A 20939-nucleotide genomic window follows, 5' to 3' on the forward strand; every position below is an offset into this window, starting at 1 on the left:
TGAATGTAAAATTGATTTTTAGTATAATATAAAAAATAAAAAATAGGTGTTTGATTTGATATGTTTGGGGAAAAAAAATAGGATGAATAGTGGAAATCCAAAAAAATCCCTCAAACAAACACACCCTAACAAACAGATCCGACCCGACTCGCCCGAAGCTCTTCTTCCATAATCCAGACCCGACTCCGAAAGTTTAAAAAAGGTTCGGGTACGGGGCAAGTTTCACCCGATCCAAATTTGAACCCGCCCGATCCAAGGATTCAAACATATTTTTGAGTATGTTTCGGAAGCAATGTCAATATGTATTTCATGTGTAACAATAACAATTTTTTTAAGTATTTAAATATTTAAATTCAACTTAAAATATAAATATATGTCAGATTCTTGTTGGTGTCACCATCAGCAATCATCAAACGTGAGAAGAACAATTAAACCATGCAAGATCAACACGAGCTTTTGCAACTTCCTTCTTATCACATAACATACATGATAGAACAACCTTCACCTCTCTCTCTGTCTCTGCAATTTCCATTATTGTTATATAACTCAGCTTACTTAGCTTACGATGAAGGTTTGGTCTCATGGAGGGAGATGACCGTTTCGAAAGCTCCTACCAGTGCTTTAACCTTACTCTTCCGGCTTTCGACGAGCTTGCTCGCCGTCTCCTCGATCACATTGTTCAGCAGCAACACCGGCGATTCTTTCTTGTCGTTTACGTCTTGGTGTTTCAACACGACCTTCTGCGACGATTCATCTCCCGCAGCAGTGACGTCGCCGCCGGAACCTCCGCTCTTTCTCGTCGTTCTAGCCCTGTCCTTTCGATGCTCCGCTCCGATGTCTTTCGCCCTCCTGAATTTGAGTCTCCGGGGAACGTTGTTATCCGACTGGACGTCTACGATCCTCCCCGGTTTGAACTTTAACTTCACCGGAGGAGATCGATGATTGTCGTCGGAAATCGCAGCGCCGCCGCTCTTTCTGAATGTCTTCTTGAGATCATCTTCTTTGGTTGCAGCTTCGTTGTTACCGTTGCCATACTCAATCTCGTCGTTATCTTCGTCGTCGTCGTGAGACGACAAAGATGAAGGTGAGGATGGGGAGTCGTCATTTTCGGAGATGTATTCATGTAGTTCGTCTTCGAGGTAATCGATCTCTTTGATTTCTTCTTCGTGTGGGGACGGAGACGATGATTCTGCATGAGATGACGATTCCGGCGACGATGAAACAGTAGGCAGATCCAGGACCGGCTGTATTTTTTCAATCTCTAGTGACTCGCCATTGTTGATGATGGATTCGCCTGCTTCATCATCGATATGCTTAACCTCTTTGTTTTCTTCGCAAGGCGATAAAGATGAAGATGACGACTCTGGCCGAGACTGTGATTCGGTTGACAATGGAGACGAACATGTCGAAACAGCATTGTCTATGGGGACAGCCTGCGCGGTGGAAATCACTAGAGACTCGTCCTTCTCGAAGATCTCTTTGTTTTCTTCTTCGCCATCATGATATTCAATCTCCTTTTTATCTTCTTCGGGCGATAGCAAAGATGGGGACTCGGCATGAGACCGTGATTCAGTGTAAAGATCATCTGGCATTGAATCATCGAAGATATTATTTTCTGACGCCTTCTCGCCATCAGGAGTGTTACTGTGATCCCCGCCAACGATATTACAGACATTTGGAGAAGATGCCGATTTCAAGTTTCCAGCTTTCCTTGATCTACTGCTTGCAGTATTATCAACAGAAAGATTAGGGGATGAAGAACTACCCAAAGATACCAATATTTTTGTTCCAGATGCTTTCCGTTCATCCTTATTTCGACCTGTTTCAGCGTCGCCGTGTTTGCTCTCTTTCCCGCGAATGATATCCGACTTTTTCGAAGCAAATGATGGTTTCGGATGACTTGATTTCAGAGAAGAATGCCGGCTTGTTTTCTTCCCCAATCCTTGACTCGCATTCGCCTCAGATGGATACGACACACTTTTGATCATTTCATGGGGATCTTGTGAAGAGCCTTCCTTAGTAGATGACGGCTTGTTTTTCGGGGAATTCGTCTGATTTGGCCTCGAAGATGAAGTGTTCTCTTCCGAGGATGCTCTGGGTTTTCGAAGATCACTTGCAGATCTGGTTGAAGCCTTGTGCTTAACAACCTGTCCCCTATCCAAAGACATCGTTGATTTTGGCGAAGGAGATTTTGTTTCGGAAGAGGTTTTCAGATACGGTGATCGAGCTCTAGCATTCGAGGCTGTCTTACGACTAAATGCCTTTAAATTCTTGTCCCCATCAGAGTCCATCGTCTGCAATGAACTCTGCTCAACAAGCAATGTTGTTGTCATTGCACATCTCCTTCGCCATGGTGTCCTAACCGGATCCTCCGATTCATGTCTAGTTCCATGTTTGCAGAAATCATGGCAAGATCCGGTTGAAGCTCTGAGGTAACGGGACATCACATTTTGGTTGCTACTGAAGGAATCAGACTTTCCAGCAGAAGAATATCTCATTGCGCCGGAAGAGCCATTCGAGGTTTTGTGGTGAAAGGCACGAGCACTGCTGCTGCTTCCATGGCTCGGAGGAACTGATTTCTCAGCAGCAATGTTATTTATGTTCCTTCTCTCCAATTTAAGTTTTTCTGGAGTTACCGGCGAATCAAAACCTTCTCCAGACATTCAAATTACCCTCGAAAGAATATCAAGATTGTAATTCCTGCCAAAAGATAAGCCCTTTGTCACAATGTGCTTAAGGATTATATACTACGAACAATGCTACAGCTCCATAAGGCGATGACATGAACTTTATTTTAAGAAGCAACATTGCCAGTAACACCGAAAAGGATGTAAATTTTTAAAGCACTGGATACAGATAGCTACATCAAAAATCTACACTTTGGCATTACCAAAAGACAGATGAACAAAAAACAAGATTATCATGGTGAGATACACAGGTCAGTAACTTGAAAGATCGAAGCTCCGACACAATGCATTTGTAAATAATACAACGAATGGATCCAAATCATGCCCATATATATACACTGTTGAGAAATTGTGAAAATCATGATAAAAACCTACAAAAATAAAAACTATAATTTGGTGACCTAGTTCGATTAGAGTCAAACTCATCTACGATTCAAGCTAGATATTTTCCCAAGTATTTTTGGGATAAATTTGAAAATTTTCAAAGAATACATCAAGTATTTATTGATATCCGTGGCCCAATTGTACATCCAGTTGCCGTATAATCGAACTGGTCACCAAATTATTGCTTTTTTCTTCTTGACTTTCACAATTTATCAGCATAACAAAATTATAGTTGCAGCATGTAGAAAGTATTACCAAAAATATGCAAAAAGATCTCTAAATCCATAATCACTGTATGCACAATTTCAATATGCAAAACTAGTTTTGATCAACAATGGACCTTCTGGACAGGATAAAGAACAACCACAGAGAAGATTCAAATATACCAAACAAAAAGTTTAAATTGATTCAATCATAGAAAAAGCATTCTAAAAACAGTGTGTAAAAGTTGTTAGGGTTCCTATAAGATTCAATCACAAGAAACAGCAAGAAGACAGTGCAAAAACAACATTGAATTCGAAATCAAAACCGCAGATGAGAATTATCAGTTATCGGAACAATCAATACCTTGTTTCTCCTGGAGGACTAAAATCAAATGAAATCAAATTAATAGCGAGGGGATAATTCACCGAAAGGCGATTGCCAAAATCCTCACAGAAGACTTGCAGAACAAGCAATTCAAATCACCAGAAGTGCACCCACAGAATCATCACCATCTGCCCCAAATCGAAGAAAAGCATAGCTTAAAACCGACGCAAAAACAGAAAACAATGGCGCAGAATCACAACATGACCTCTCAACGAATACCTAGAATAGACACATGAGATTGCCCCCACAATTCACATGAAAACGACCGACCTCGAAACACTGAATGCATTTTCGAAAAAAAAAAAATCAAAACAGTCCCCAATAAAAACGTGTACCTTCCTTCCTTTTCTCCTTTTGTTCCACACTGCTTTTCCGCAAAAGCTTCGAGAAAAATCGAATCCAATTCAGAGCTAATCCAATCCATCCAATCCAATCCAATTAAATCAACACTTACAAAAAATCATATGCATGCGTTGCCATCAACACAACCGCCTTTTTTCCGTCAAAAATTGATCGAGTCCGGTTGACATTGAGACGGTGATCGATCATGCGTTGCAGTTTCGGTGAGAGTTTGAGAGACAGAGCTCAGTCAGAGAAAACATGGCGATCGATGAACAAATACAACATTTTTTATATTGCCCCTATTCAATTTTCATTTATGCTTTCCCACTAATTAATTATTTAATTAATGCGCATTTATTTTTATCCGCCGAATTAGATTTATTGCGAAACTGACTTATATTTAATTATTAGATATTTTGCTAAAGTTAGCAAAATTTTATCCATAATATGCATTTTGTTATAAATGGAAAGCATTATATAAAATATATTTATTATTAATTTCAAATTAAAAATAATAGTAAACATATTTAAATATTATTCTCTCTCCCAGTTAATTTATCTATTTTAATTGGACACAAGTAATTAAAACATGTATTAATAAAAATAATTATGATATAATAAAAATAATTATAAATTAATATTAAGATTATTAAAATAAATTAAATTTTTAATTTTAAAATATAATTAAAATATATAATTATATTTAAAAATATAACAAATTATCTACGGAAAAAAGTATTATAGTACTGTAAATCATTTAGCAGCATATACTACTATTATTATTATTATTATTATTATTATTATTATTATTATTGATGTTGTTATATTAAAATGCGTGCCGATCCAAATTCGTAAAAATGGAAAGTTAAATGCAAATTTTGATACGAAATTGAAATTGAATATTATTATTAGTAATCAAGAAAATGAAAAATGGAATCAAATACACACAATCAATCTAAAGTAGTATTGTATTCTTTTGAAATATGAGTTTTTTTATTTAAATAATAGTTTCAACGTAAAGTTTTGTAAAATAAAATGTATCTTTACAGAGAATTACAATAATTGAATAATAAAGAAATTGAAATTAAATTTTATAATAATATAGTAATAAAATTTGTATTTAGGTAATATTTGGTAACCCATAATAATATTTTGTACATGTACTTATAATTTAATTTGATTAATAAGATTGTTGAGTTTGACATGCAGTTGTGACCTAACACAAACCATTTATTTATATCATAATTTGCAACTACATTATTTAATTAATAAATTGTAATTTATTTAATGGTCAACCTCACTTCCCAGCTAAACTCATGCCTATTGCATGTTAACCACTCTCCCTCTTACGGTCACATATGCTCCCTCCGTCCAAAAGTGTAATCTTATTCTGCATACGAGATTGAAGAAATATTAATATTATATTAGTAATACGTAAAAAGGAAGAATAAGTAATTTTTTTGTCTTTATAATTATATTAGTGTAAAAAGTAGTGATAATTGTCTAATAATAATGAAAAAATAGAGAAAATTTTATGGTGATATAATTATTTATAAAAACTAGACTATTATTTTAGGACGGACAAAAATGGTAAACAAGTAATTTGTATTTGGACGGATGGAGTATTAAATAAAACATTAATGCTTTCCCTCTTCTTAAACGTATTTTATTGATATTTTGTCAAATGCCTTGCAAAATTTTCTGAAAAAGTTTGGGAGTTTTCAAAAATGCATTTATTATCTACTTTCGATTTTTTGTTCAAAAGAATTCACCTTAGAAATTTAATAGAGTAGATATATAATTTAGGTGTATTTCTCCGGTCCAATTTTGAGCTGAAATACTATACAAATACAGTTCAAAACTGGGTTGTTTTGGGTTTGGGGAACACAGCCTAACAGACGACTATTTCATTTTTTACCTGGTATTTTTAAATTATAAATTTTTTGAAAATTATAATAATTATAATTTAATAAAATATATATAATATATATATCATTTTATAGACAATAAATTTTTTTATAATATTATATTCATTACCATCAAATCAATACACATCAAAACTCACATAACACAAGAGAAACATATAAATTCAAACTCACCTTAAAATTCAAATAAAAATCAAATTCAAACTCAAATTTCCCCAAAAGTTTACAGGGTATTAGGTTCAGAATGCGAGTAGCAGCTGCGGGTTCCCACGTCATAAAAAAAAAAAAAAAAAAAAACATTGATTTTTCTTACAAAAAATTATACTCCTATCTTAACTACTACTTGGATTTTAAGAAAAGGGAAAAAAAAATTACAAACCAAATACCATAGAGTATATTCTTTTTTACTTTTGTCTTTATATTTTTGTTTTTAGTATTTGTTATTTTGATGCACTTGAGACGAAGTCAAAACTCTGTTCTCCTTATATTAAGATATAAAAATATATTTTCATTTTTTTACAAACTATCCCATAAAACTAATATTAAATTATAAATTATAAATAAAATAAAAAATAAAAAACACCCCTACTTATTTAACATGATAGTATTTCATATAATAATTATATATTACACATTTGTATGTTTTTCTATTATTTATATATATTTTTTTAAAAGGAGGTGTTTTAACTAAAAATTAAATGTTGAATATAAAAATAATAAAAAAAATGAGGTGTTTTAAGAAATAATAAAAAATTAAACAGTAGAAACTTATATTAAAAAAAATACTCCCTCTATCTATTCCAGACATTATTGTGATTAGTGGATACACGAAAATTTAAAAAAGATTGTGATTAGTAAATAACTAAAATTAATTAGTAAAATTAATTATAATATAATACAAATAATAAATTAAAATAACTAATCAATCTAATAAAAATTTAAAATGACATAATATGTGAATAAAGGAAAATGAAAATTACGACATTATTTGTGGGACTGAGGGAGTATCAAATAATCCGGCTCATATTTTATCTTTCAATCCAACTAGAAACCACATACAGTTAGGCCTTGATGTAAAAATTAAAAGCTATGTATGCATGGCAAATACTATTTATGCAACACATTACCATTAAAGGGTTCTACTTACAGAACTTCCGGGAAGTTTAAGCTCATTTCTTCCGGCCGGAGACGGTCTTCTTCACGGCCCCGACGGATACAAGGAACTGGTCGAGGGACGAGAGAGTCCTCATGTCATCGGGAGGGAAGTTGCTGGCTGCCTTTCCCAGTAGGGACATGAAAAGCAACGAGAGGGAAGGGCGTGCCGCGACGTAGCTTTCGCCTAAAAGATCGTCAAGAAAACCAAATGCTGTTAGGAAATCGGACCTGCTGACATTGATTGGCGCGGCGAAATGGGCTGGGATTATTCTATTGAATCTCCAGTCCTGTGTGATTCGATCTATCCAGTCGCGGACCTGAAAGTTTGCGGGGAAGATGAAGAAGTCATCCATGTGTGTACAGCAATTTCAAGAGCTACTAGATAACTATCGTTGGCAAATAAATGGGTAAAATTACTTGTAAAAACACTTTGTCTTTTGGAAAATCTGTATATTTTACTTAATAATTTAGAAAACCGTCAACCTTCATTCCTATTTTAAGGGAATAGTTACGGTGTTGATTTAAAATTTTCAATATATATAAACAACACATGTTCTTATAAAGACATGTGTTATTTGTTCATAATTACATATGTATTGTATAAAAGTATATCATATACTAAAATCAACTGTTGTATATTGTATAAGACTATAATATGTGTTGTATTTGTATTATATTAATATATACAATATTTTGTCTGTAATAATATTGTCTGCTGCCATAAAGCGTTTCTCAGTACAGCACAGTGTTGAATTTTAAATTTTTAAATTCAACATTGTAGTCGCCGCCCTATTTTAAAAAGTATTATACAAAATACACTGAACATCTTAACTTAACGGATTGGTGTAATGTTAGTGTTTGATATAATATTTTGGTAAACAGGAATGAAAGACTGTAAACTATGCCGGGGATTAGTGCAAACTTTTCAAATGACATCGAAGCACTTATAGCAAATATATATGAACAAAAATTTAGCTATGGAACTTTCTAAATTTATCAACTAATATTGTTTTCCTATTATCAAAACCATAGCTCTATTTAGATCGATATTTTGGAAGTTTTAAAGTTTTGAAAATTCTTTTAAATAGTAAAAAATATAATGGGATATAAATAGGCTTTCAATGTGATGTTGCGTATGGAAAGTAACTTTCTAATGTAATATTTTAAATGAAAATTAGGTATGTGATAATGGTTTTTGAAAAAATTACTGTTGATAAATAGTAATATAGTTTCAAAACATAAAAAACATTGCATCTAAAGAAAACAATATAAGAAAAATCAGTATCTATATGTATGTATGTACATTGTGACTTGCCTTTTCAGGAACTTTGCTGAAGACAAGCGTCTTGACGATAGGAGAGACAATGAGCTTTTGAGACATCTGAGAGAAGGAAGCATTGGGTTCCAACAGATTCGAGGGGCCGAGAAATAAGATCTGGAGCACCATTCGCTCCCATCCTGTGGCGAAAAAAGGAGACGAGACGACACTTGAAAACAGTGCTGAAATAAATATATTGTCTTAACAAGACACATACCTTTTTGCCTGTTTGTCTTGTTGTCCACAACTGGTTCCTCGGGGACTTCTTTTCCTTTGCTGAGTAGTTTGACGGCCAAACCATTCTTCGCAGATGCTAGCAATGAATCTTTGCTAATACATTCTGGCGGCTGTCGGGGAACATATATTACAGCATCTGTTACTAGAAGTGTCCTAGTGCGTTTGTGGTAGAATGCCACTTCAACGTACGGTCCGATTCCTGGAAAATGGAAATGCACGTTGTGTTATTTTTTAAAAACAAGATTTAATATGATATAGAGAAAATGAAATGTGTGTATTACCAACTTCAGGACAGCTCAAAACTTTCTGTTCGATTTCATCAGCCCATGGAGCAGATGTGTCTTCATCTTTCAATGTTTTGGAGCGAAAAACTCCAAAAAATTCGAGGGGCAAATTCAGGGGCCAACTCCATTGCCTAGGTGCCACCCAAACCTGAGCTTCAGGAAACTTTCTTGAAAAGGGGCCGACAAATATTTTATGCTCGTATGCAAATGTAGGTAGGACTATGTACTCCACAGGACAACCTAATTCTTTTACAAGCTGCAAAGAGGATTAAACATCAATATCAGTTTGAAATTTTGAATATGCAACAAATAGTCAGAAATCAATAAGAAAGCTATGGCTGAATCGAACATATAACGACCCTACTTAAAGAGCAGTGAACAGACGTGCAAACATGGCAGCCGTTGGTATAGAACCTAAAAAGATCAGAAATCAATAAGAAAGCTATGGCTGAATCAAAGGAAATTAAATCTGTGAGACTTAGATTGAAATCAAGAAACATTTTCCAAAGACTTTTGAAGATCACGAATAGCTTTTACATACATAGGCAATTCTTGTGATGCCAAATCAAGTGCGCATAACGATTACTTCTTTTTAGATCAAAGCACAATATATCAACCCGGTGATAACCTGGATGCACTCTTGCGTGGGAGCAATAGGTGCATGAACAAATAATCCCCCAGACTTAAGCTTGATAACTGTCATTCGAATGTTGGTCGAGACACTGCTGAATCCCAGAGCTTGCTCTTGCTCAAACAACCATATTGTGTCTTTCACAGCCTGAAATTCTAACAGAAGAAACAGTTACACTCAAACATAAGTTACACATTTGATCTACAAACACCAGTGATACAAATCTTCATTCACCACATAAGAACAGAAATGGAGTTTCAGTCTGTAGAATCGATTGCACTGGATTGAGCAATGTGAAAGTGTCATCAATCCTACATGAAAGCATCTATGGCAGATAGGCATCTTAACAAAGTTTCTATTGTCTCTGGTGCCTCATCAGATCATAACAAGTTATCCTTCATGGATGTTCGTTCATATGAATTCAATTTCGAAATTCTCCCCCAAATCACTTCAAATTGAGCTCAGAACGACAGAGTACCAAATACTCAGCTATGGAAATTCAGAACAAAAACAAGCTTCAGTAGCTACTTCTTCAAACAGAACTCAAATATAGTCACTCGTATTATCCAGCTTCGCTGCAACCACTACGGAATTACTCCAATAATTGATTAAACAGAGGAGAAACTAATGCAATGGAAAGCATTTCACTCCACTACTGTTAAATTAAACCAGCAACTTCAATTTGCACGCTAAACCTAGAAACGAATGTAATTAAAGTGCCAACGCTCCACTCACTGGGCAGCAGAACTAACCTCGTATCTCAATGTACGGCGGTTGAGGAAAGGACCGAGTGGGAAGGGAAATCCAGTGAAATTGAAGTAAAACCTTCCTCCACCGCCGGCGGCGGCGGCAACGATCAATCTCACCTCATTCCTTGCTTTCCTTCGATTCAGTTTCACCGGCAACGACACAGCCTTCAACGGAGAAGCACTAAAAAGTGCGGAATTAAGCTCCCGAGAAGGCAACGGAGAATATGTCGGCGAAGGTACTGCAATGGCCGCCACCATCGTCTTCTCCGATCGAGTGTCGATTGAACAAACTCAGGCCACTAGTGCAAAAAATTAATAAAAATAATAATTGAAAAAATAAATATATATATATATATATATATTCAATATTAATTTCAGGGTCTGTGAAACTGACACGTGGCATCTATTTCGGGCTATCTTTGACACGTCGAATTTCTCTCAGGAAATTAGTTACATCTTTCGTGGTTGACAATAATTTGGGATTGAAATTTTTAAGAAATTATTCTTACGAAGAATCAACTTAAACGAAAAAATAAATTAGGAATGATGCAATTTATAATTTTAAAAAATTTGTCAAAATATAAAAATGGAAGATTGTGTTCTCTAGCATGAGATATTTTATATTAACTATTAAAAATTATTAAAATATTTTGTTTAGTAAAATAGTTTTCATTTTTGTTAAATATCTTTCAAAATAAAATAACATGCTTTTATTAAATAATATGAATAATTTTTTATTAAAAAATTATGTAAAATATAATTAAAAAGAAAAAAATAAATATATAATTATGATGGAACTAGCACAATAAAAATAGAAATAATACATTTAGTAAAAAGAAAATGATAAATTACAAATAAAAAAGTTCAGATAAGAGATTTAAGTTTTAGAAAATCTTAAAATAGTTTTTTAAAAAATAGATATTTAATATAATATTTTTGTAAGAAAGAAAACATATATTTCATCCCTCCCGATACTTGTTTAACTGTTTATTATTTTTCTGTCTTAAAACAACAGTCTTATTTTCATAAATAATCATATCACCGTAAAACTACTTCTACTTTCTTATTTTTATTATACAATTATCACTACATTTTACACTAATACACTTATAATTATTCATATTTTTTACTCACTACTAATATAATATCAATATTCCTTCAAATCCAATTAAAATTATATTTATGGGACGGAAGGAGCATTTGACACCAATTTTTTAAAAATATACTATTGGCAATATTATAGCTGAAATTTGGTTTCCGGACGGCAGGAACATATTAGACCCGTCGGAAGATTAAATGAGTGGATTCTCCAACCGATTCAAAAAAAATTCCGAACTAGTTTAGTGTGTTTGTTTGGGGAATTGGATTTTAAATACACTATTTATCTCATTTTTTCCCAAAAAGATATCAAATCAAACACCTATTTTTTATTTTTTATATTATACTAAAAATCAATTTTACATTCAAAACATCACATCAACATCTATTTATATCACATCATACAACTATTCAAATTCAAAATTTTTATTATTCAAATCCCAACTCAAAATCCAATACCCAAAACAAACACACAAAAAATGGAATAAGAGACAATTTATCTGTCTAGTTTTTCATCTTTCCTTCGATCTCCCAAATTCTATTTTCATTTAAAATATTATAAAAATTGAATAAATAATACTAAAAATTTCTAAAAACATAAATGAAAAATAGTATGTTTGCTTTATATTTTAAATTTGAAGTTATTTTTTTTATATAAAGTATGCAAAAATGTGCCACTCATATTTGTATTGAATTATTTACCCTTTTGGTATATATTTTGAATTAATATATAATATTTTTATAATATCAATAAAAAATTATGTCATAACAAATTTTGATGAGTAAAGAGACCCTCAATACTTTTTACACAAACATACCTTTTTGGCGAAATTTATATCATAGTAATTTTTTTTAAAAAAAGTATTCAATTAAATATCTATGGTCTCTTACAAAATATCACAGCACTAATCTTTTACCAAACACCAATTCATTTAAAACAAAAACAAACACACCTCTTTGGCAACAAATATTAAAACACATACCTTTAGCCACAATACAAATATATAGATAAAGTGGTAATGAACTAATGATTAAACTTGACAACAAAATTATGTACTTAAATAAAATGAATATGGCTGTTAGGTATCAAAACGCAATTAAAATTTCATCAAAAGTCATAAATCATATGTTAGTGTTATACAAAAAAAAAAAACGTCAAATTTTGCAAGGCAAAACATAACTTCTTTTCTTCTTGTTGTCTTAAGAACCGTACAATGTATGACAATGTATTCCTGGCAAAAATATTACTACTATACACACAAACACTGCACCATTTGTCATATGAATAATAGCTGTACAAATATAACAACAAATAACCACTAAAATCAAGAAGCTACATGCAGAATGAAAGCGGAGTCATACCCGGAAAAAGCAGAGCCCACTGCCGGCAACGGCGGCGGCAGAGAAGCTCGAAAATGTCTCCAGAAGACCAATAAGAAGGGAGGCAGACAACCTGTCATGTAATAATCTCCCTCACCAGCCAATCCAAGCTCGGATACGCAAAGTAAAGGATGAGGAACGCGGGCAGAGCAAAGACGAGCGTGATGATAATGTACAGGGCCAAAATGGCCGCGCTGGCCGGAATTGCGTAAAGTATGATGAGGAGGAATATCATGATCAGGGGGAACTTGGCAGTCAGATGAACGAAGAAAACGAGCGATTTCTTCAGGGAAGATTGCAGTCTCTCGATTGGATTATAGCCGTTGAATTCTCTCCTGTGATGATGATGATGAGTCGATTCTGACGGTTCTGTGTGAGGATCGTTGTGCTGCCCCCGTCGCTGGTTAACCCCGGGATAATAAGTGCCCACTGTTTTAGTACCAGCCGGCCAATCTGCGCAGTCATCGGTGGGGTGAGATTTTCCTCTGTCGCCATTGATGCTCTCGAGCATCCACAGAAGGAAGAAGTTCTTCCGAGGGAATTTCAGGCTGCCCTTGTAAACAAAGCGTGGCGATATGAGATTGCACCATGGGCAGGATATGAAGAGCGGGAGCTGAAGAGGTATGGTTGGGAATCTCACAACTGCACATTGGAGTCCGAGGATGCAATTTTTGCACAATGTATGGCCACACCACAGCACATAAGGGATGTTTTCGACAAGATTGAAGGATTCCCAGCATATCGGGCATTCCATGCCCTCCCCTTGGCTATTGACGGAAGATGCTTCGTCGTCTGAGCAATCCATTGATTCTTGTCTTGGCTTCAATGAGTCGTTCTTTGGCACTGTATTTCTGGCTACGCAACCTGATGCAAAATTCCAGATTGCGGAATTATATAGCCGACATTTTCACCTCCATGCCAGCAGATGATAGGGTACCTATGCAGTGAAAGCAAAATATAAATACCATTGTTGAGATTTCATAGAACTCGGAGTACCGATGGGAAAACCAGTATGGAGGTTTAACACAGCATAGAGCTCATCTAGTAAGAATTGAAAGTTGAAATAGCACAGATGAACAAATTAACTTTTCAGGAGTTTTCAGATCTGTTCATCTGTGTTTTCAACTCAATCTACTGTCAGTTGTTTCTATAAAACAGGAAGAACATCATTTTCAATCACTCCACTCTATACAAAAGACAATTTCCAATCATTATACTCAACTCCAAATGATTAAAATCCAAACAATCACAAATAAACAGATTCAGTGTCATTTGACTCAATCTGATCCAACAACTTCAACATGTTTGTAAGAGTAATGGAAACCGAAGAAGTCGAACAAGGTAAATAGAGTATGTACATTCATATAAGCTCCAAGCATTCTTCTGACAATAATGTTTCAGAATACGCATTCTCGTTTTCCAGTTTCGATGATTATTGAGGTGGAATGCCTAAATCGATCTACACCAAAGTTCCCGCAGGCATCGTAAAAATCACAGAGTACCAAATTAAAAAAGATTTCAAAAACATCAACGAATAAATCCAATAAAAACAATAACTGTATTCAACAAACCGACACCTGCAATACATCCACAAGCTAAAACCAAACATTTAACAACTTACTTATCCAACAGAGGACGATAAGACGGCCGCGATTTTACCTTTTTGCCAAATGCAAACAAAGGAACTCAAATAAAAACACAGAGACCAAACGATTCCAATCCAAAGAAGATCAAATAGCGTTAGCGAACACGGATCCAGGAGAGGGCAGAAGGAGAAGCGATCAACTCACCGGAGGCAGATCGGAGGTAGCCGGAGTAGATGCAAAACGACGAAATGGATCGAGATATTCTGACCCCCACCACCGGTGTATGGATGGAAATCGCTGTTCCCATCCCCTCTCGAGAAAAAGATATTTATATGTATATGTCATCCTCTAATTTTATAAATTTTAAAATTATATTTTACATTAATTCACTATAATTAATTGTTTTTACAGGCGGAAAATCACAAGTAGTTGGTATCAAACTGCTTAGTGATTATAATGTCATGTTTTAGGTACTCTTTAATAGACATTTTAGTAATTTTTTAAGGAGTAAAATTACATTAAGGGTGTGTTTGTTTGGGGGTTTGGATTTTGAGTTGGGATTTGAATAGTAAAAATTTTGAATTTGAATAGTTGTATGATGTGATATAAATAGGGTTTGATGTGATGTTTTGAATGTAAAATTGATTTTTAGTATAATATAAAAAATAAAAAATAGGTGTTTGATTTGATATTTTTGGGGGGAAAAAATGGAATGAATAGTAGAAATCCACCAAAATCCTTCAAACAAACACACCCTAAATAAATATATATATATTTTTATAAAATATTAAATAAATAAATAAATAAATCTTTAACTAGAATTTTATGATAATTTTGGAAGTTAGTGTTCTTGGAATTGTTAGTTTTATTTGGATTTTAGAAATTTTGATGAATATTGGTTTAATACTAAATGATGTAAATGTTTAATGTAATAAATAAAATACTTCCTACCTCCCGTAACAAATATCAATTTTAGTCCGTCTTATAACAAAGTATCAATTTTATTATTATTATTTTTTTTATAATTGTACTATCTACATAATCTTACAAATACCTTTACAATTTACAATATATTACACAAATGTCATTACTTTTATATCACACATACTAATAAGGCTATTTTAGTCATTTCTATTTTATTTTTACTATATCCCAATATAATACTAATATTCCGAAACATTTATATTTTATTTTTACTACATTTCAATATAATACTAATATTTCTAAAATTACGTAAAAAAACAAATAAATATCTAATTATGGAACAGAGGGAGTAATTTCTTTTTTTTTTTTTTTTAAAAGGTAGATTAAAAGTATGAAGTAAAAGAGTGGCGCGATTGTATAATGTTTCAAAAATTAAAATAAATGTATTATTGATGTGTTTGTTTGGGGAATTGGATTTTAAATTCATTTTTCTCTCAAAAATATCAAATCAAATACCTATTTTTTATTTTTTATATTATACTAAAAAATTAATTTTACATCCAAAATATGACATCAACACCTATTTATATCACATCATACAACTATTTAAATTTAAAAAATTTACTATTCAAATCCCAACTCAAAATCCAAATCCCCAAACAAACACACAAATTGGGATTTTATTGTGTGTGTGTGTGCGTATTTTTTTTTTTTTTTTCATTCTGATCAAAGTATAAGATAACATCACAATTTTTAAATGTGTTAACGATGTATGTCGATGAATAACAAAAGATTATATCATATATGTATAGCGAACTGAATCAAAACTTTTAAAAAAAATGCGAAACAGGTCGATAAAATTGTGTGCTCAAATATTTGAACATGAATTTTAACAAAAAGGAATAAGAATTATAACTTTTTGTTTTTTTTATACTAAAATAATATAATACTACATATATAAATTTTTGCTAAAATGAAAACGATAACATTTTTCTATGATAATCCACAAAGAAAATTAAATATAAATTTGGATGACGGAATGAATAATATTTTAAGGAATATATAATATATGGATTTTTTTTTTCTAATTGTAAATTAAATAATTAATTTTGATCCATGATAGTTAACACAGGCTGAATATGGCGATGTTGGATAACCCAATAAACTGATTAAATTTTAGAAACAGTCAATATGACCGGATTTGATCGCAGTCATGTTGAATGCTCTATTTCTAATATTTTCATGTTATTATGTTTCTTCTATGATCATATTTATTGTCATATTCATAGTTGTGTTTTTAACATTGTCATATTCTAACATTTTTATGGTAAAATAATTGCAATAAATATCTTTTACTTATTTAATATATATTTGGCAAAAATTTGTAATAAACATTTGTTCATATTACTAATTATCTTTTTGGCCACCCTTTCAAAATAATATAACAATTTTTTTTTTTTTTTTTCCGCAATTTTTATCCTAGATGGCACTAGTCTTCTCCTGCCTTGAGTCTACCGAAGTCTTTTGCTCTAGATGCAGACAATATACTGTAGTTATGAACAAACAACGCATGTATTTATTATAAACTACATTATGTAATAAAAATATATGTTATTTTGTATTTTATATATGTCGGACATAGAGAGGGACATCATTGGACTTTGATGTCATAGAGATGATTATATTAACAAAATTACTACTGACTATACTTAATACAAAGGATATTAATATTAACACAACCCACGTTGAGGATAATCAACCACAAATCACACCTAACAAGTCACTCTCAACCTTATTAAGTACTATTTTATTACTATACAGATTATATTTAATTCATATTTTTGATTTTTTTCCTTAAAAGTTTAGATCTAGGACTTCTATTATTCGTCAAAATTTATGTCGCAATGAATATATTTTATTTTATTTTATTCAATTATTAGTCATTTCTTGGACCATACTGTACTGAAAGGGCAGTTCAAACACGTGTGGAGTTCCCTGACACCAAAACCCCAGCTAACACAACACAACTCTCAACTTCCAACTTCATAGATCACAGTTTTCAGAAATCATAGCGTTTGTTTCTTTCTTCCAAAAAAATGGCTTCCTCACCTCACCATCCTCATGTAGCCCTAATCCCATCTGCCGGGATGGGCCACCTGATCCCCTTCCTCCGCCTGTCGGCCATGCTCGCCGCGCGCGGCTGCGCAGTCTCCATCATCGCCGCCCATCCCACGGTCAGCGCCACCGAGTCAGATCATCTCTCGGCGTTCTTCGCCGCCTATCCCCGAATCAAACGAATCGATTTTCATCTCTTGCCTTACAAGAAATCGAACTTCATTAACGAAGATCCTTTCTTCATTCAGTTCGAAGCCATTGACAAATCGACTCATCTCCTTCGTCCTGTTTTGTCCTCTCTATCACCGCCTCTGTCTGCTGTAGTCTCAGACCTTCTCATTCTAAGAAGCATCGCCCAGATTACTGAAGATCTTTCCATTCCTACTTATACATTGATTACCACTTCCGCTAGGTTTTTCTGCCTTATGGTTAACCTTTCTCTGCTATTAGCAGCAGGGAACGTCAATGGCGGCACCATTGATGTTCCTGGTTTAGGTCAAGTTCCTGTCTCGAGCATTCCTCCACCAATGCTCAATCCCAATCATTTCTTTTCAGCTACTATTACTGAAAATACTCCCCCCCTGCCTAAACTAAAAGGCATTCTGCTCAACACATTTACCTGGTTTGAATCAGAAGCAATTGAGGCACTGAATAGCAGTGGATTAGCACCCATCCTTCCTGTTGGACCCCTCCAGCCATTACAGGCTGTACAAGGAGGATCCAATCTTCCATGGCTGGACCAGCAAGCTCAAGAATCAGTACTCTTCATTAGCTTCGGCAGCAGGACAGCTCTGTCAAAGGAACAAATAAGAGAATTAGGTGCAGGGCTAGAGAAGAGTGGCTGCAACTTCCTGTGGGTGCTAAAGGGCAGCAAAGTGGACAAAGAAGACAACCAAGAAGTAGAAGAGTTGATTGGTGAGGGATTTCTTGAAAGAACACAATCCAAGGGGCTGGTTGTGAAGGGTTGGGTGGATCAAGATCAGGTTTTGGGACACCCATCAATAGGAGGGTTTATGAGCCACTGTGGATGGAACTCAGTGATGGAAGCAGCCAGATTAGGGGTGCCCATTTTGGCCTGGCCATTACATGGGGATCAGAAGATTAATGCTGAGGTGGTTGAGAAGATAGGGCTGGGGCTGTGGAGCAGCAGGGATTGGGGTTGGGGTGGCCAGAAATTGGTGGGCAGAGATGAGATTGCAGATAAGATCATGGAGGTGATGATGGACAAGAAGGTAAGGGATAGAGCCAAACAGATTAAAGAGAAAGCCTGTCTGGTTAGGGATGCTAATGGAGACACAGAACTCAAGCTTCAGGAAATTATTCAATCATGTATTAAAGAAACATAGGACCCTTTCCCTCCTTGTCCATTTCTATGATTCTATCTGTGTTTGATTAATCCTAATTAGCATTTGATATTAACATATAAATTGTGTGTTTTTTGTCTTACCGAAGTTGGATTATCCAATCTTGTCGATACTTTGGGAAATAGCTCAATCATTAGAGATGCTTCTATGCAAATGACTACCTAGTCAACTCTTCCTTTTTGTGGTCTTTCCATGGAGCCGACAACTTTTCAATGATTCTTAAGACGACGATAGATTCATCCATCTTTAAGTTGAGCTTGTGCAAACTAACCAAGGATGCGAATTATCAGCCCTGATTCCACCATTTTATAGCTGTTGAAGTCATTAATGAACAACTTTTATCGTATATTTAGCTCTTTCTTTGATTTTATGTTTTGATATATGTCGAAAAATCGATATGACATTGCATCCCACGGCAATATAGTCATTATTGTCTCCACTTGTTCCTCTGATGCCTCTAAGGTTTCATTTTCGGTTTCTTTGGAACATAGAGTGCTTAGAACATATACAGCTTTCAAAGTAGTAAGAAAGAAATGCATTTTATTTACTTTTTTATGTTGGTGATGAAAATGCATACCTCGGAACTTTAATAGCTTGCCAAATTTGGGTTTCACTCGCCATGATCGTCAACTAATTATTGTACACCCTCCGTTCGCAAAAAATTAGAACATTAGATCCATGAGCTAGCCAGCTTAGCTCGCCACCGGTCAGCGGGTTGGGTTGGGTTGGGCTGATGAAATTTTGATTCGCCCCGCTGCGAGTTAACTCGTAAACAACTCGCTTATTTGCAGGTTAGGGTGAATTGTGGGCTAATCCGTTCCACTAACCCATTTTAACAGGTCTAAGCGCACGCTTGTACATTTTTATTCGTGTGCTTGTTTAATAATCCCTCCGTCCCATATATTTTGGTGTGTTACTGTAGATATGAGGTAAAGTATAATTAGTAGGTAATTAAGAAGTGTATTATTAGAAATAATTATTATTTAGTAAAAATAATTATAGATTAAAATTAAGATAAATAAATAGTTTAATTAAAATTTAAAAAATTATAAAATTTAAAACTTAAAATATGATTAAAGTGAATAATGTGGGACATACAAAAATAAAAAAAATAAAAATAAATTATATAGGATGGAGGGATTATTACAAACAAATTCAATTATTCTACAATTATCAACACCATAATGATGTGGCATCCCACATACAAGTTACTCCCTCCGTCCCACATATCATGTCCACATTGCCGTTTCTGTCCGTTCCACGTACCATGTTACTTTATTTTTTAAAAATGATTACACACTTTAATCTCATTTTAAACTTTTTAATTTTCTTTTTTTTTTAAATTTTAATTAAACTAATTAGTTATTTTAATCTTAATTTATAATTATTTATATTATATGATAGTTATTTTCACTAATACATTCTTAATTATCTACTAATTACACCCCTCCTAAAATTAAAATACAGTGTATACGTTGTAGCAGACACGGTATGTGAGACGGAGGGGTATATTATTTTTAAATGATAAAATTTTATATAATATAATTTAATAAAAAAATATATTTATTTATTTATAAAATAAATTATTTTTATATATTTATATTTTAATTTTATAATTAATATTAATTTTATTGTATTTATTATATTTAATTAAATAATATTATACTCCCTCCGTTCCGTTGGAAATATGACGTTTGTTTTTTGCACGTAAATTTTAAATATTAGTATTATATTGAATTGTAGTAAAAAAGACAAAATATTTAATACTTCCTTCGTCCCCGGAAGAAGAATGACATGTATTTTTTGCACGTAAATTTTTTAATATTGGTTTAAAGTAAAAAACAAAAAAAAAAAACAAAAATATCCATATTAGATTGTGTGATATAAAAATAATGACATTTATGTAATATATTAAAAATTGTAAAGGTATTAATCATATTAGATCAATAGTACAAATATTAAATTAAAAAAATTATAAAACAGACAAAAATAAAAAATAGAAGGAAGTATTATTTATAAATTTTAAAAATTATAGAAAATAATATGTTCATTAACCTGCAAAAATAGTGGTGTGATGTGGTTGAAGATAAATTATTATAATTTGAAAAATCAAAAAGATAGAAGATTTGATTGAAGCTGAATGATTAAAAGGCTCTGCAAAAAATAGAAAAA

At 33.3% G+C, this 20939-nt stretch overlaps 4 protein-coding genes across 10 annotated transcripts; 1 reads left to right on the forward strand and 3 right to left on the reverse strand.

Moving 5' to 3' along the window:
- Positions 1-428: 428 nt before the first annotated feature.
- LOC127258182 (uncharacterized) lies at positions 429-4263 on the reverse strand. 3 transcript variants are annotated; one of them, XM_051284915.1, is made up of 4 exons: positions 4114-4263; positions 3995-4040; positions 3639-3787; positions 429-2700 (listed from the first exon to the last, which is right to left on the reverse strand). In XM_051284915.1, the coding sequence occupies exon 4, from the start codon at positions 2661-2663 to the stop codon at positions 561-563; it is 2103 nt and encodes a 700-aa protein (XP_051140872.1). In that variant the 5' UTR covers positions 2664-2700; positions 3639-3787; positions 3995-4040; positions 4114-4263; the 3' UTR covers positions 429-560. The 3 variants fall into 3 exon arrangements, with proteins under 3 accessions (XP_051140872.1, XP_051140873.1, XP_051140870.1); XM_051284916.1 differs by lacking the exon at positions 3639-3787; XM_051284913.1 differs by having other exon boundaries at positions 3995-4263.
- Positions 4264-6886: 2623 nt separating this feature from the next.
- On the reverse strand, positions 6887-10624 carry LOC127258537 (uncharacterized). 2 transcript variants are annotated; one of them, XM_051285411.1, is made up of 7 exons: positions 10304-10624; positions 9549-9698; positions 9305-9334; positions 8918-9176; positions 8617-8835; positions 8397-8539; positions 6887-7398 (listed from the first exon to the last, which is right to left on the reverse strand). In XM_051285411.1, the coding sequence occupies exons 1-7, from the start codon at positions 10556-10558 to the stop codon at positions 7096-7098; spliced, it is 1359 nt and encodes a 452-aa protein (XP_051141368.1). In that variant the 5' UTR covers positions 10559-10624; the 3' UTR covers positions 6887-7095. The 2 variants fall into 2 exon arrangements, with proteins under 2 accessions (XP_051141368.1, XP_051141369.1); XM_051285412.1 differs by lacking the exon at positions 9305-9334 and having other exon boundaries at positions 10304-10623.
- A 1910-nt stretch (positions 10625-12534) lies between these two features.
- On the reverse strand, positions 12535-14689 carry LOC127258634 (uncharacterized). 4 transcript variants are annotated; one of them, XM_051285566.1, is made up of 3 exons: positions 14569-14672; positions 14137-14237; positions 12535-13715 (listed from the first exon to the last, which is right to left on the reverse strand). In XM_051285566.1, the coding sequence occupies exon 3, from the start codon at positions 13581-13583 to the stop codon at positions 12855-12857; it is 729 nt and encodes a 242-aa protein (XP_051141523.1). In that variant the 5' UTR covers positions 13584-13715; positions 14137-14237; positions 14569-14672; the 3' UTR covers positions 12535-12854. The 4 variants fall into 4 exon arrangements, with proteins under 4 accessions (XP_051141523.1, XP_051141525.1, XP_051141524.1 ...); XM_051285568.1 differs by lacking the exon at positions 14137-14237 and adding an exon at positions 14400-14437 and having other exon boundaries at positions 14569-14661; XM_051285567.1 differs by lacking the exon at positions 14569-14672 and adding an exon at positions 14400-14418.
- A 2625-nt stretch (positions 14690-17314) lies between these two features.
- On the forward strand, positions 17315-19059 carry LOC127258278 (UDP-glycosyltransferase 708G1-like). Its single transcript, XM_051285072.1, has one exon. It carries the CDS (start codon positions 17385-17387, stop codon positions 18747-18749), a length of 1365 nt encoding a protein of 454 aa, XP_051141029.1. The 5' UTR covers positions 17315-17384; the 3' UTR covers positions 18750-19059.
- The last annotated feature ends 1880 nt before the right edge of the window (positions 19060-20939 follow it).

The sequence above is a fragment of the Andrographis paniculata genome, unplaced genomic scaffold, assembly GCF_009805555.1.
Source record: "Andrographis paniculata isolate CXL003 unplaced genomic scaffold, ASM980555v1 Contig59END, whole genome shotgun sequence".
In the NCBI taxonomy this organism is placed as follows: domain Eukaryota; kingdom Viridiplantae; phylum Streptophyta; class Magnoliopsida; order Lamiales; family Acanthaceae; genus Andrographis; species Andrographis paniculata.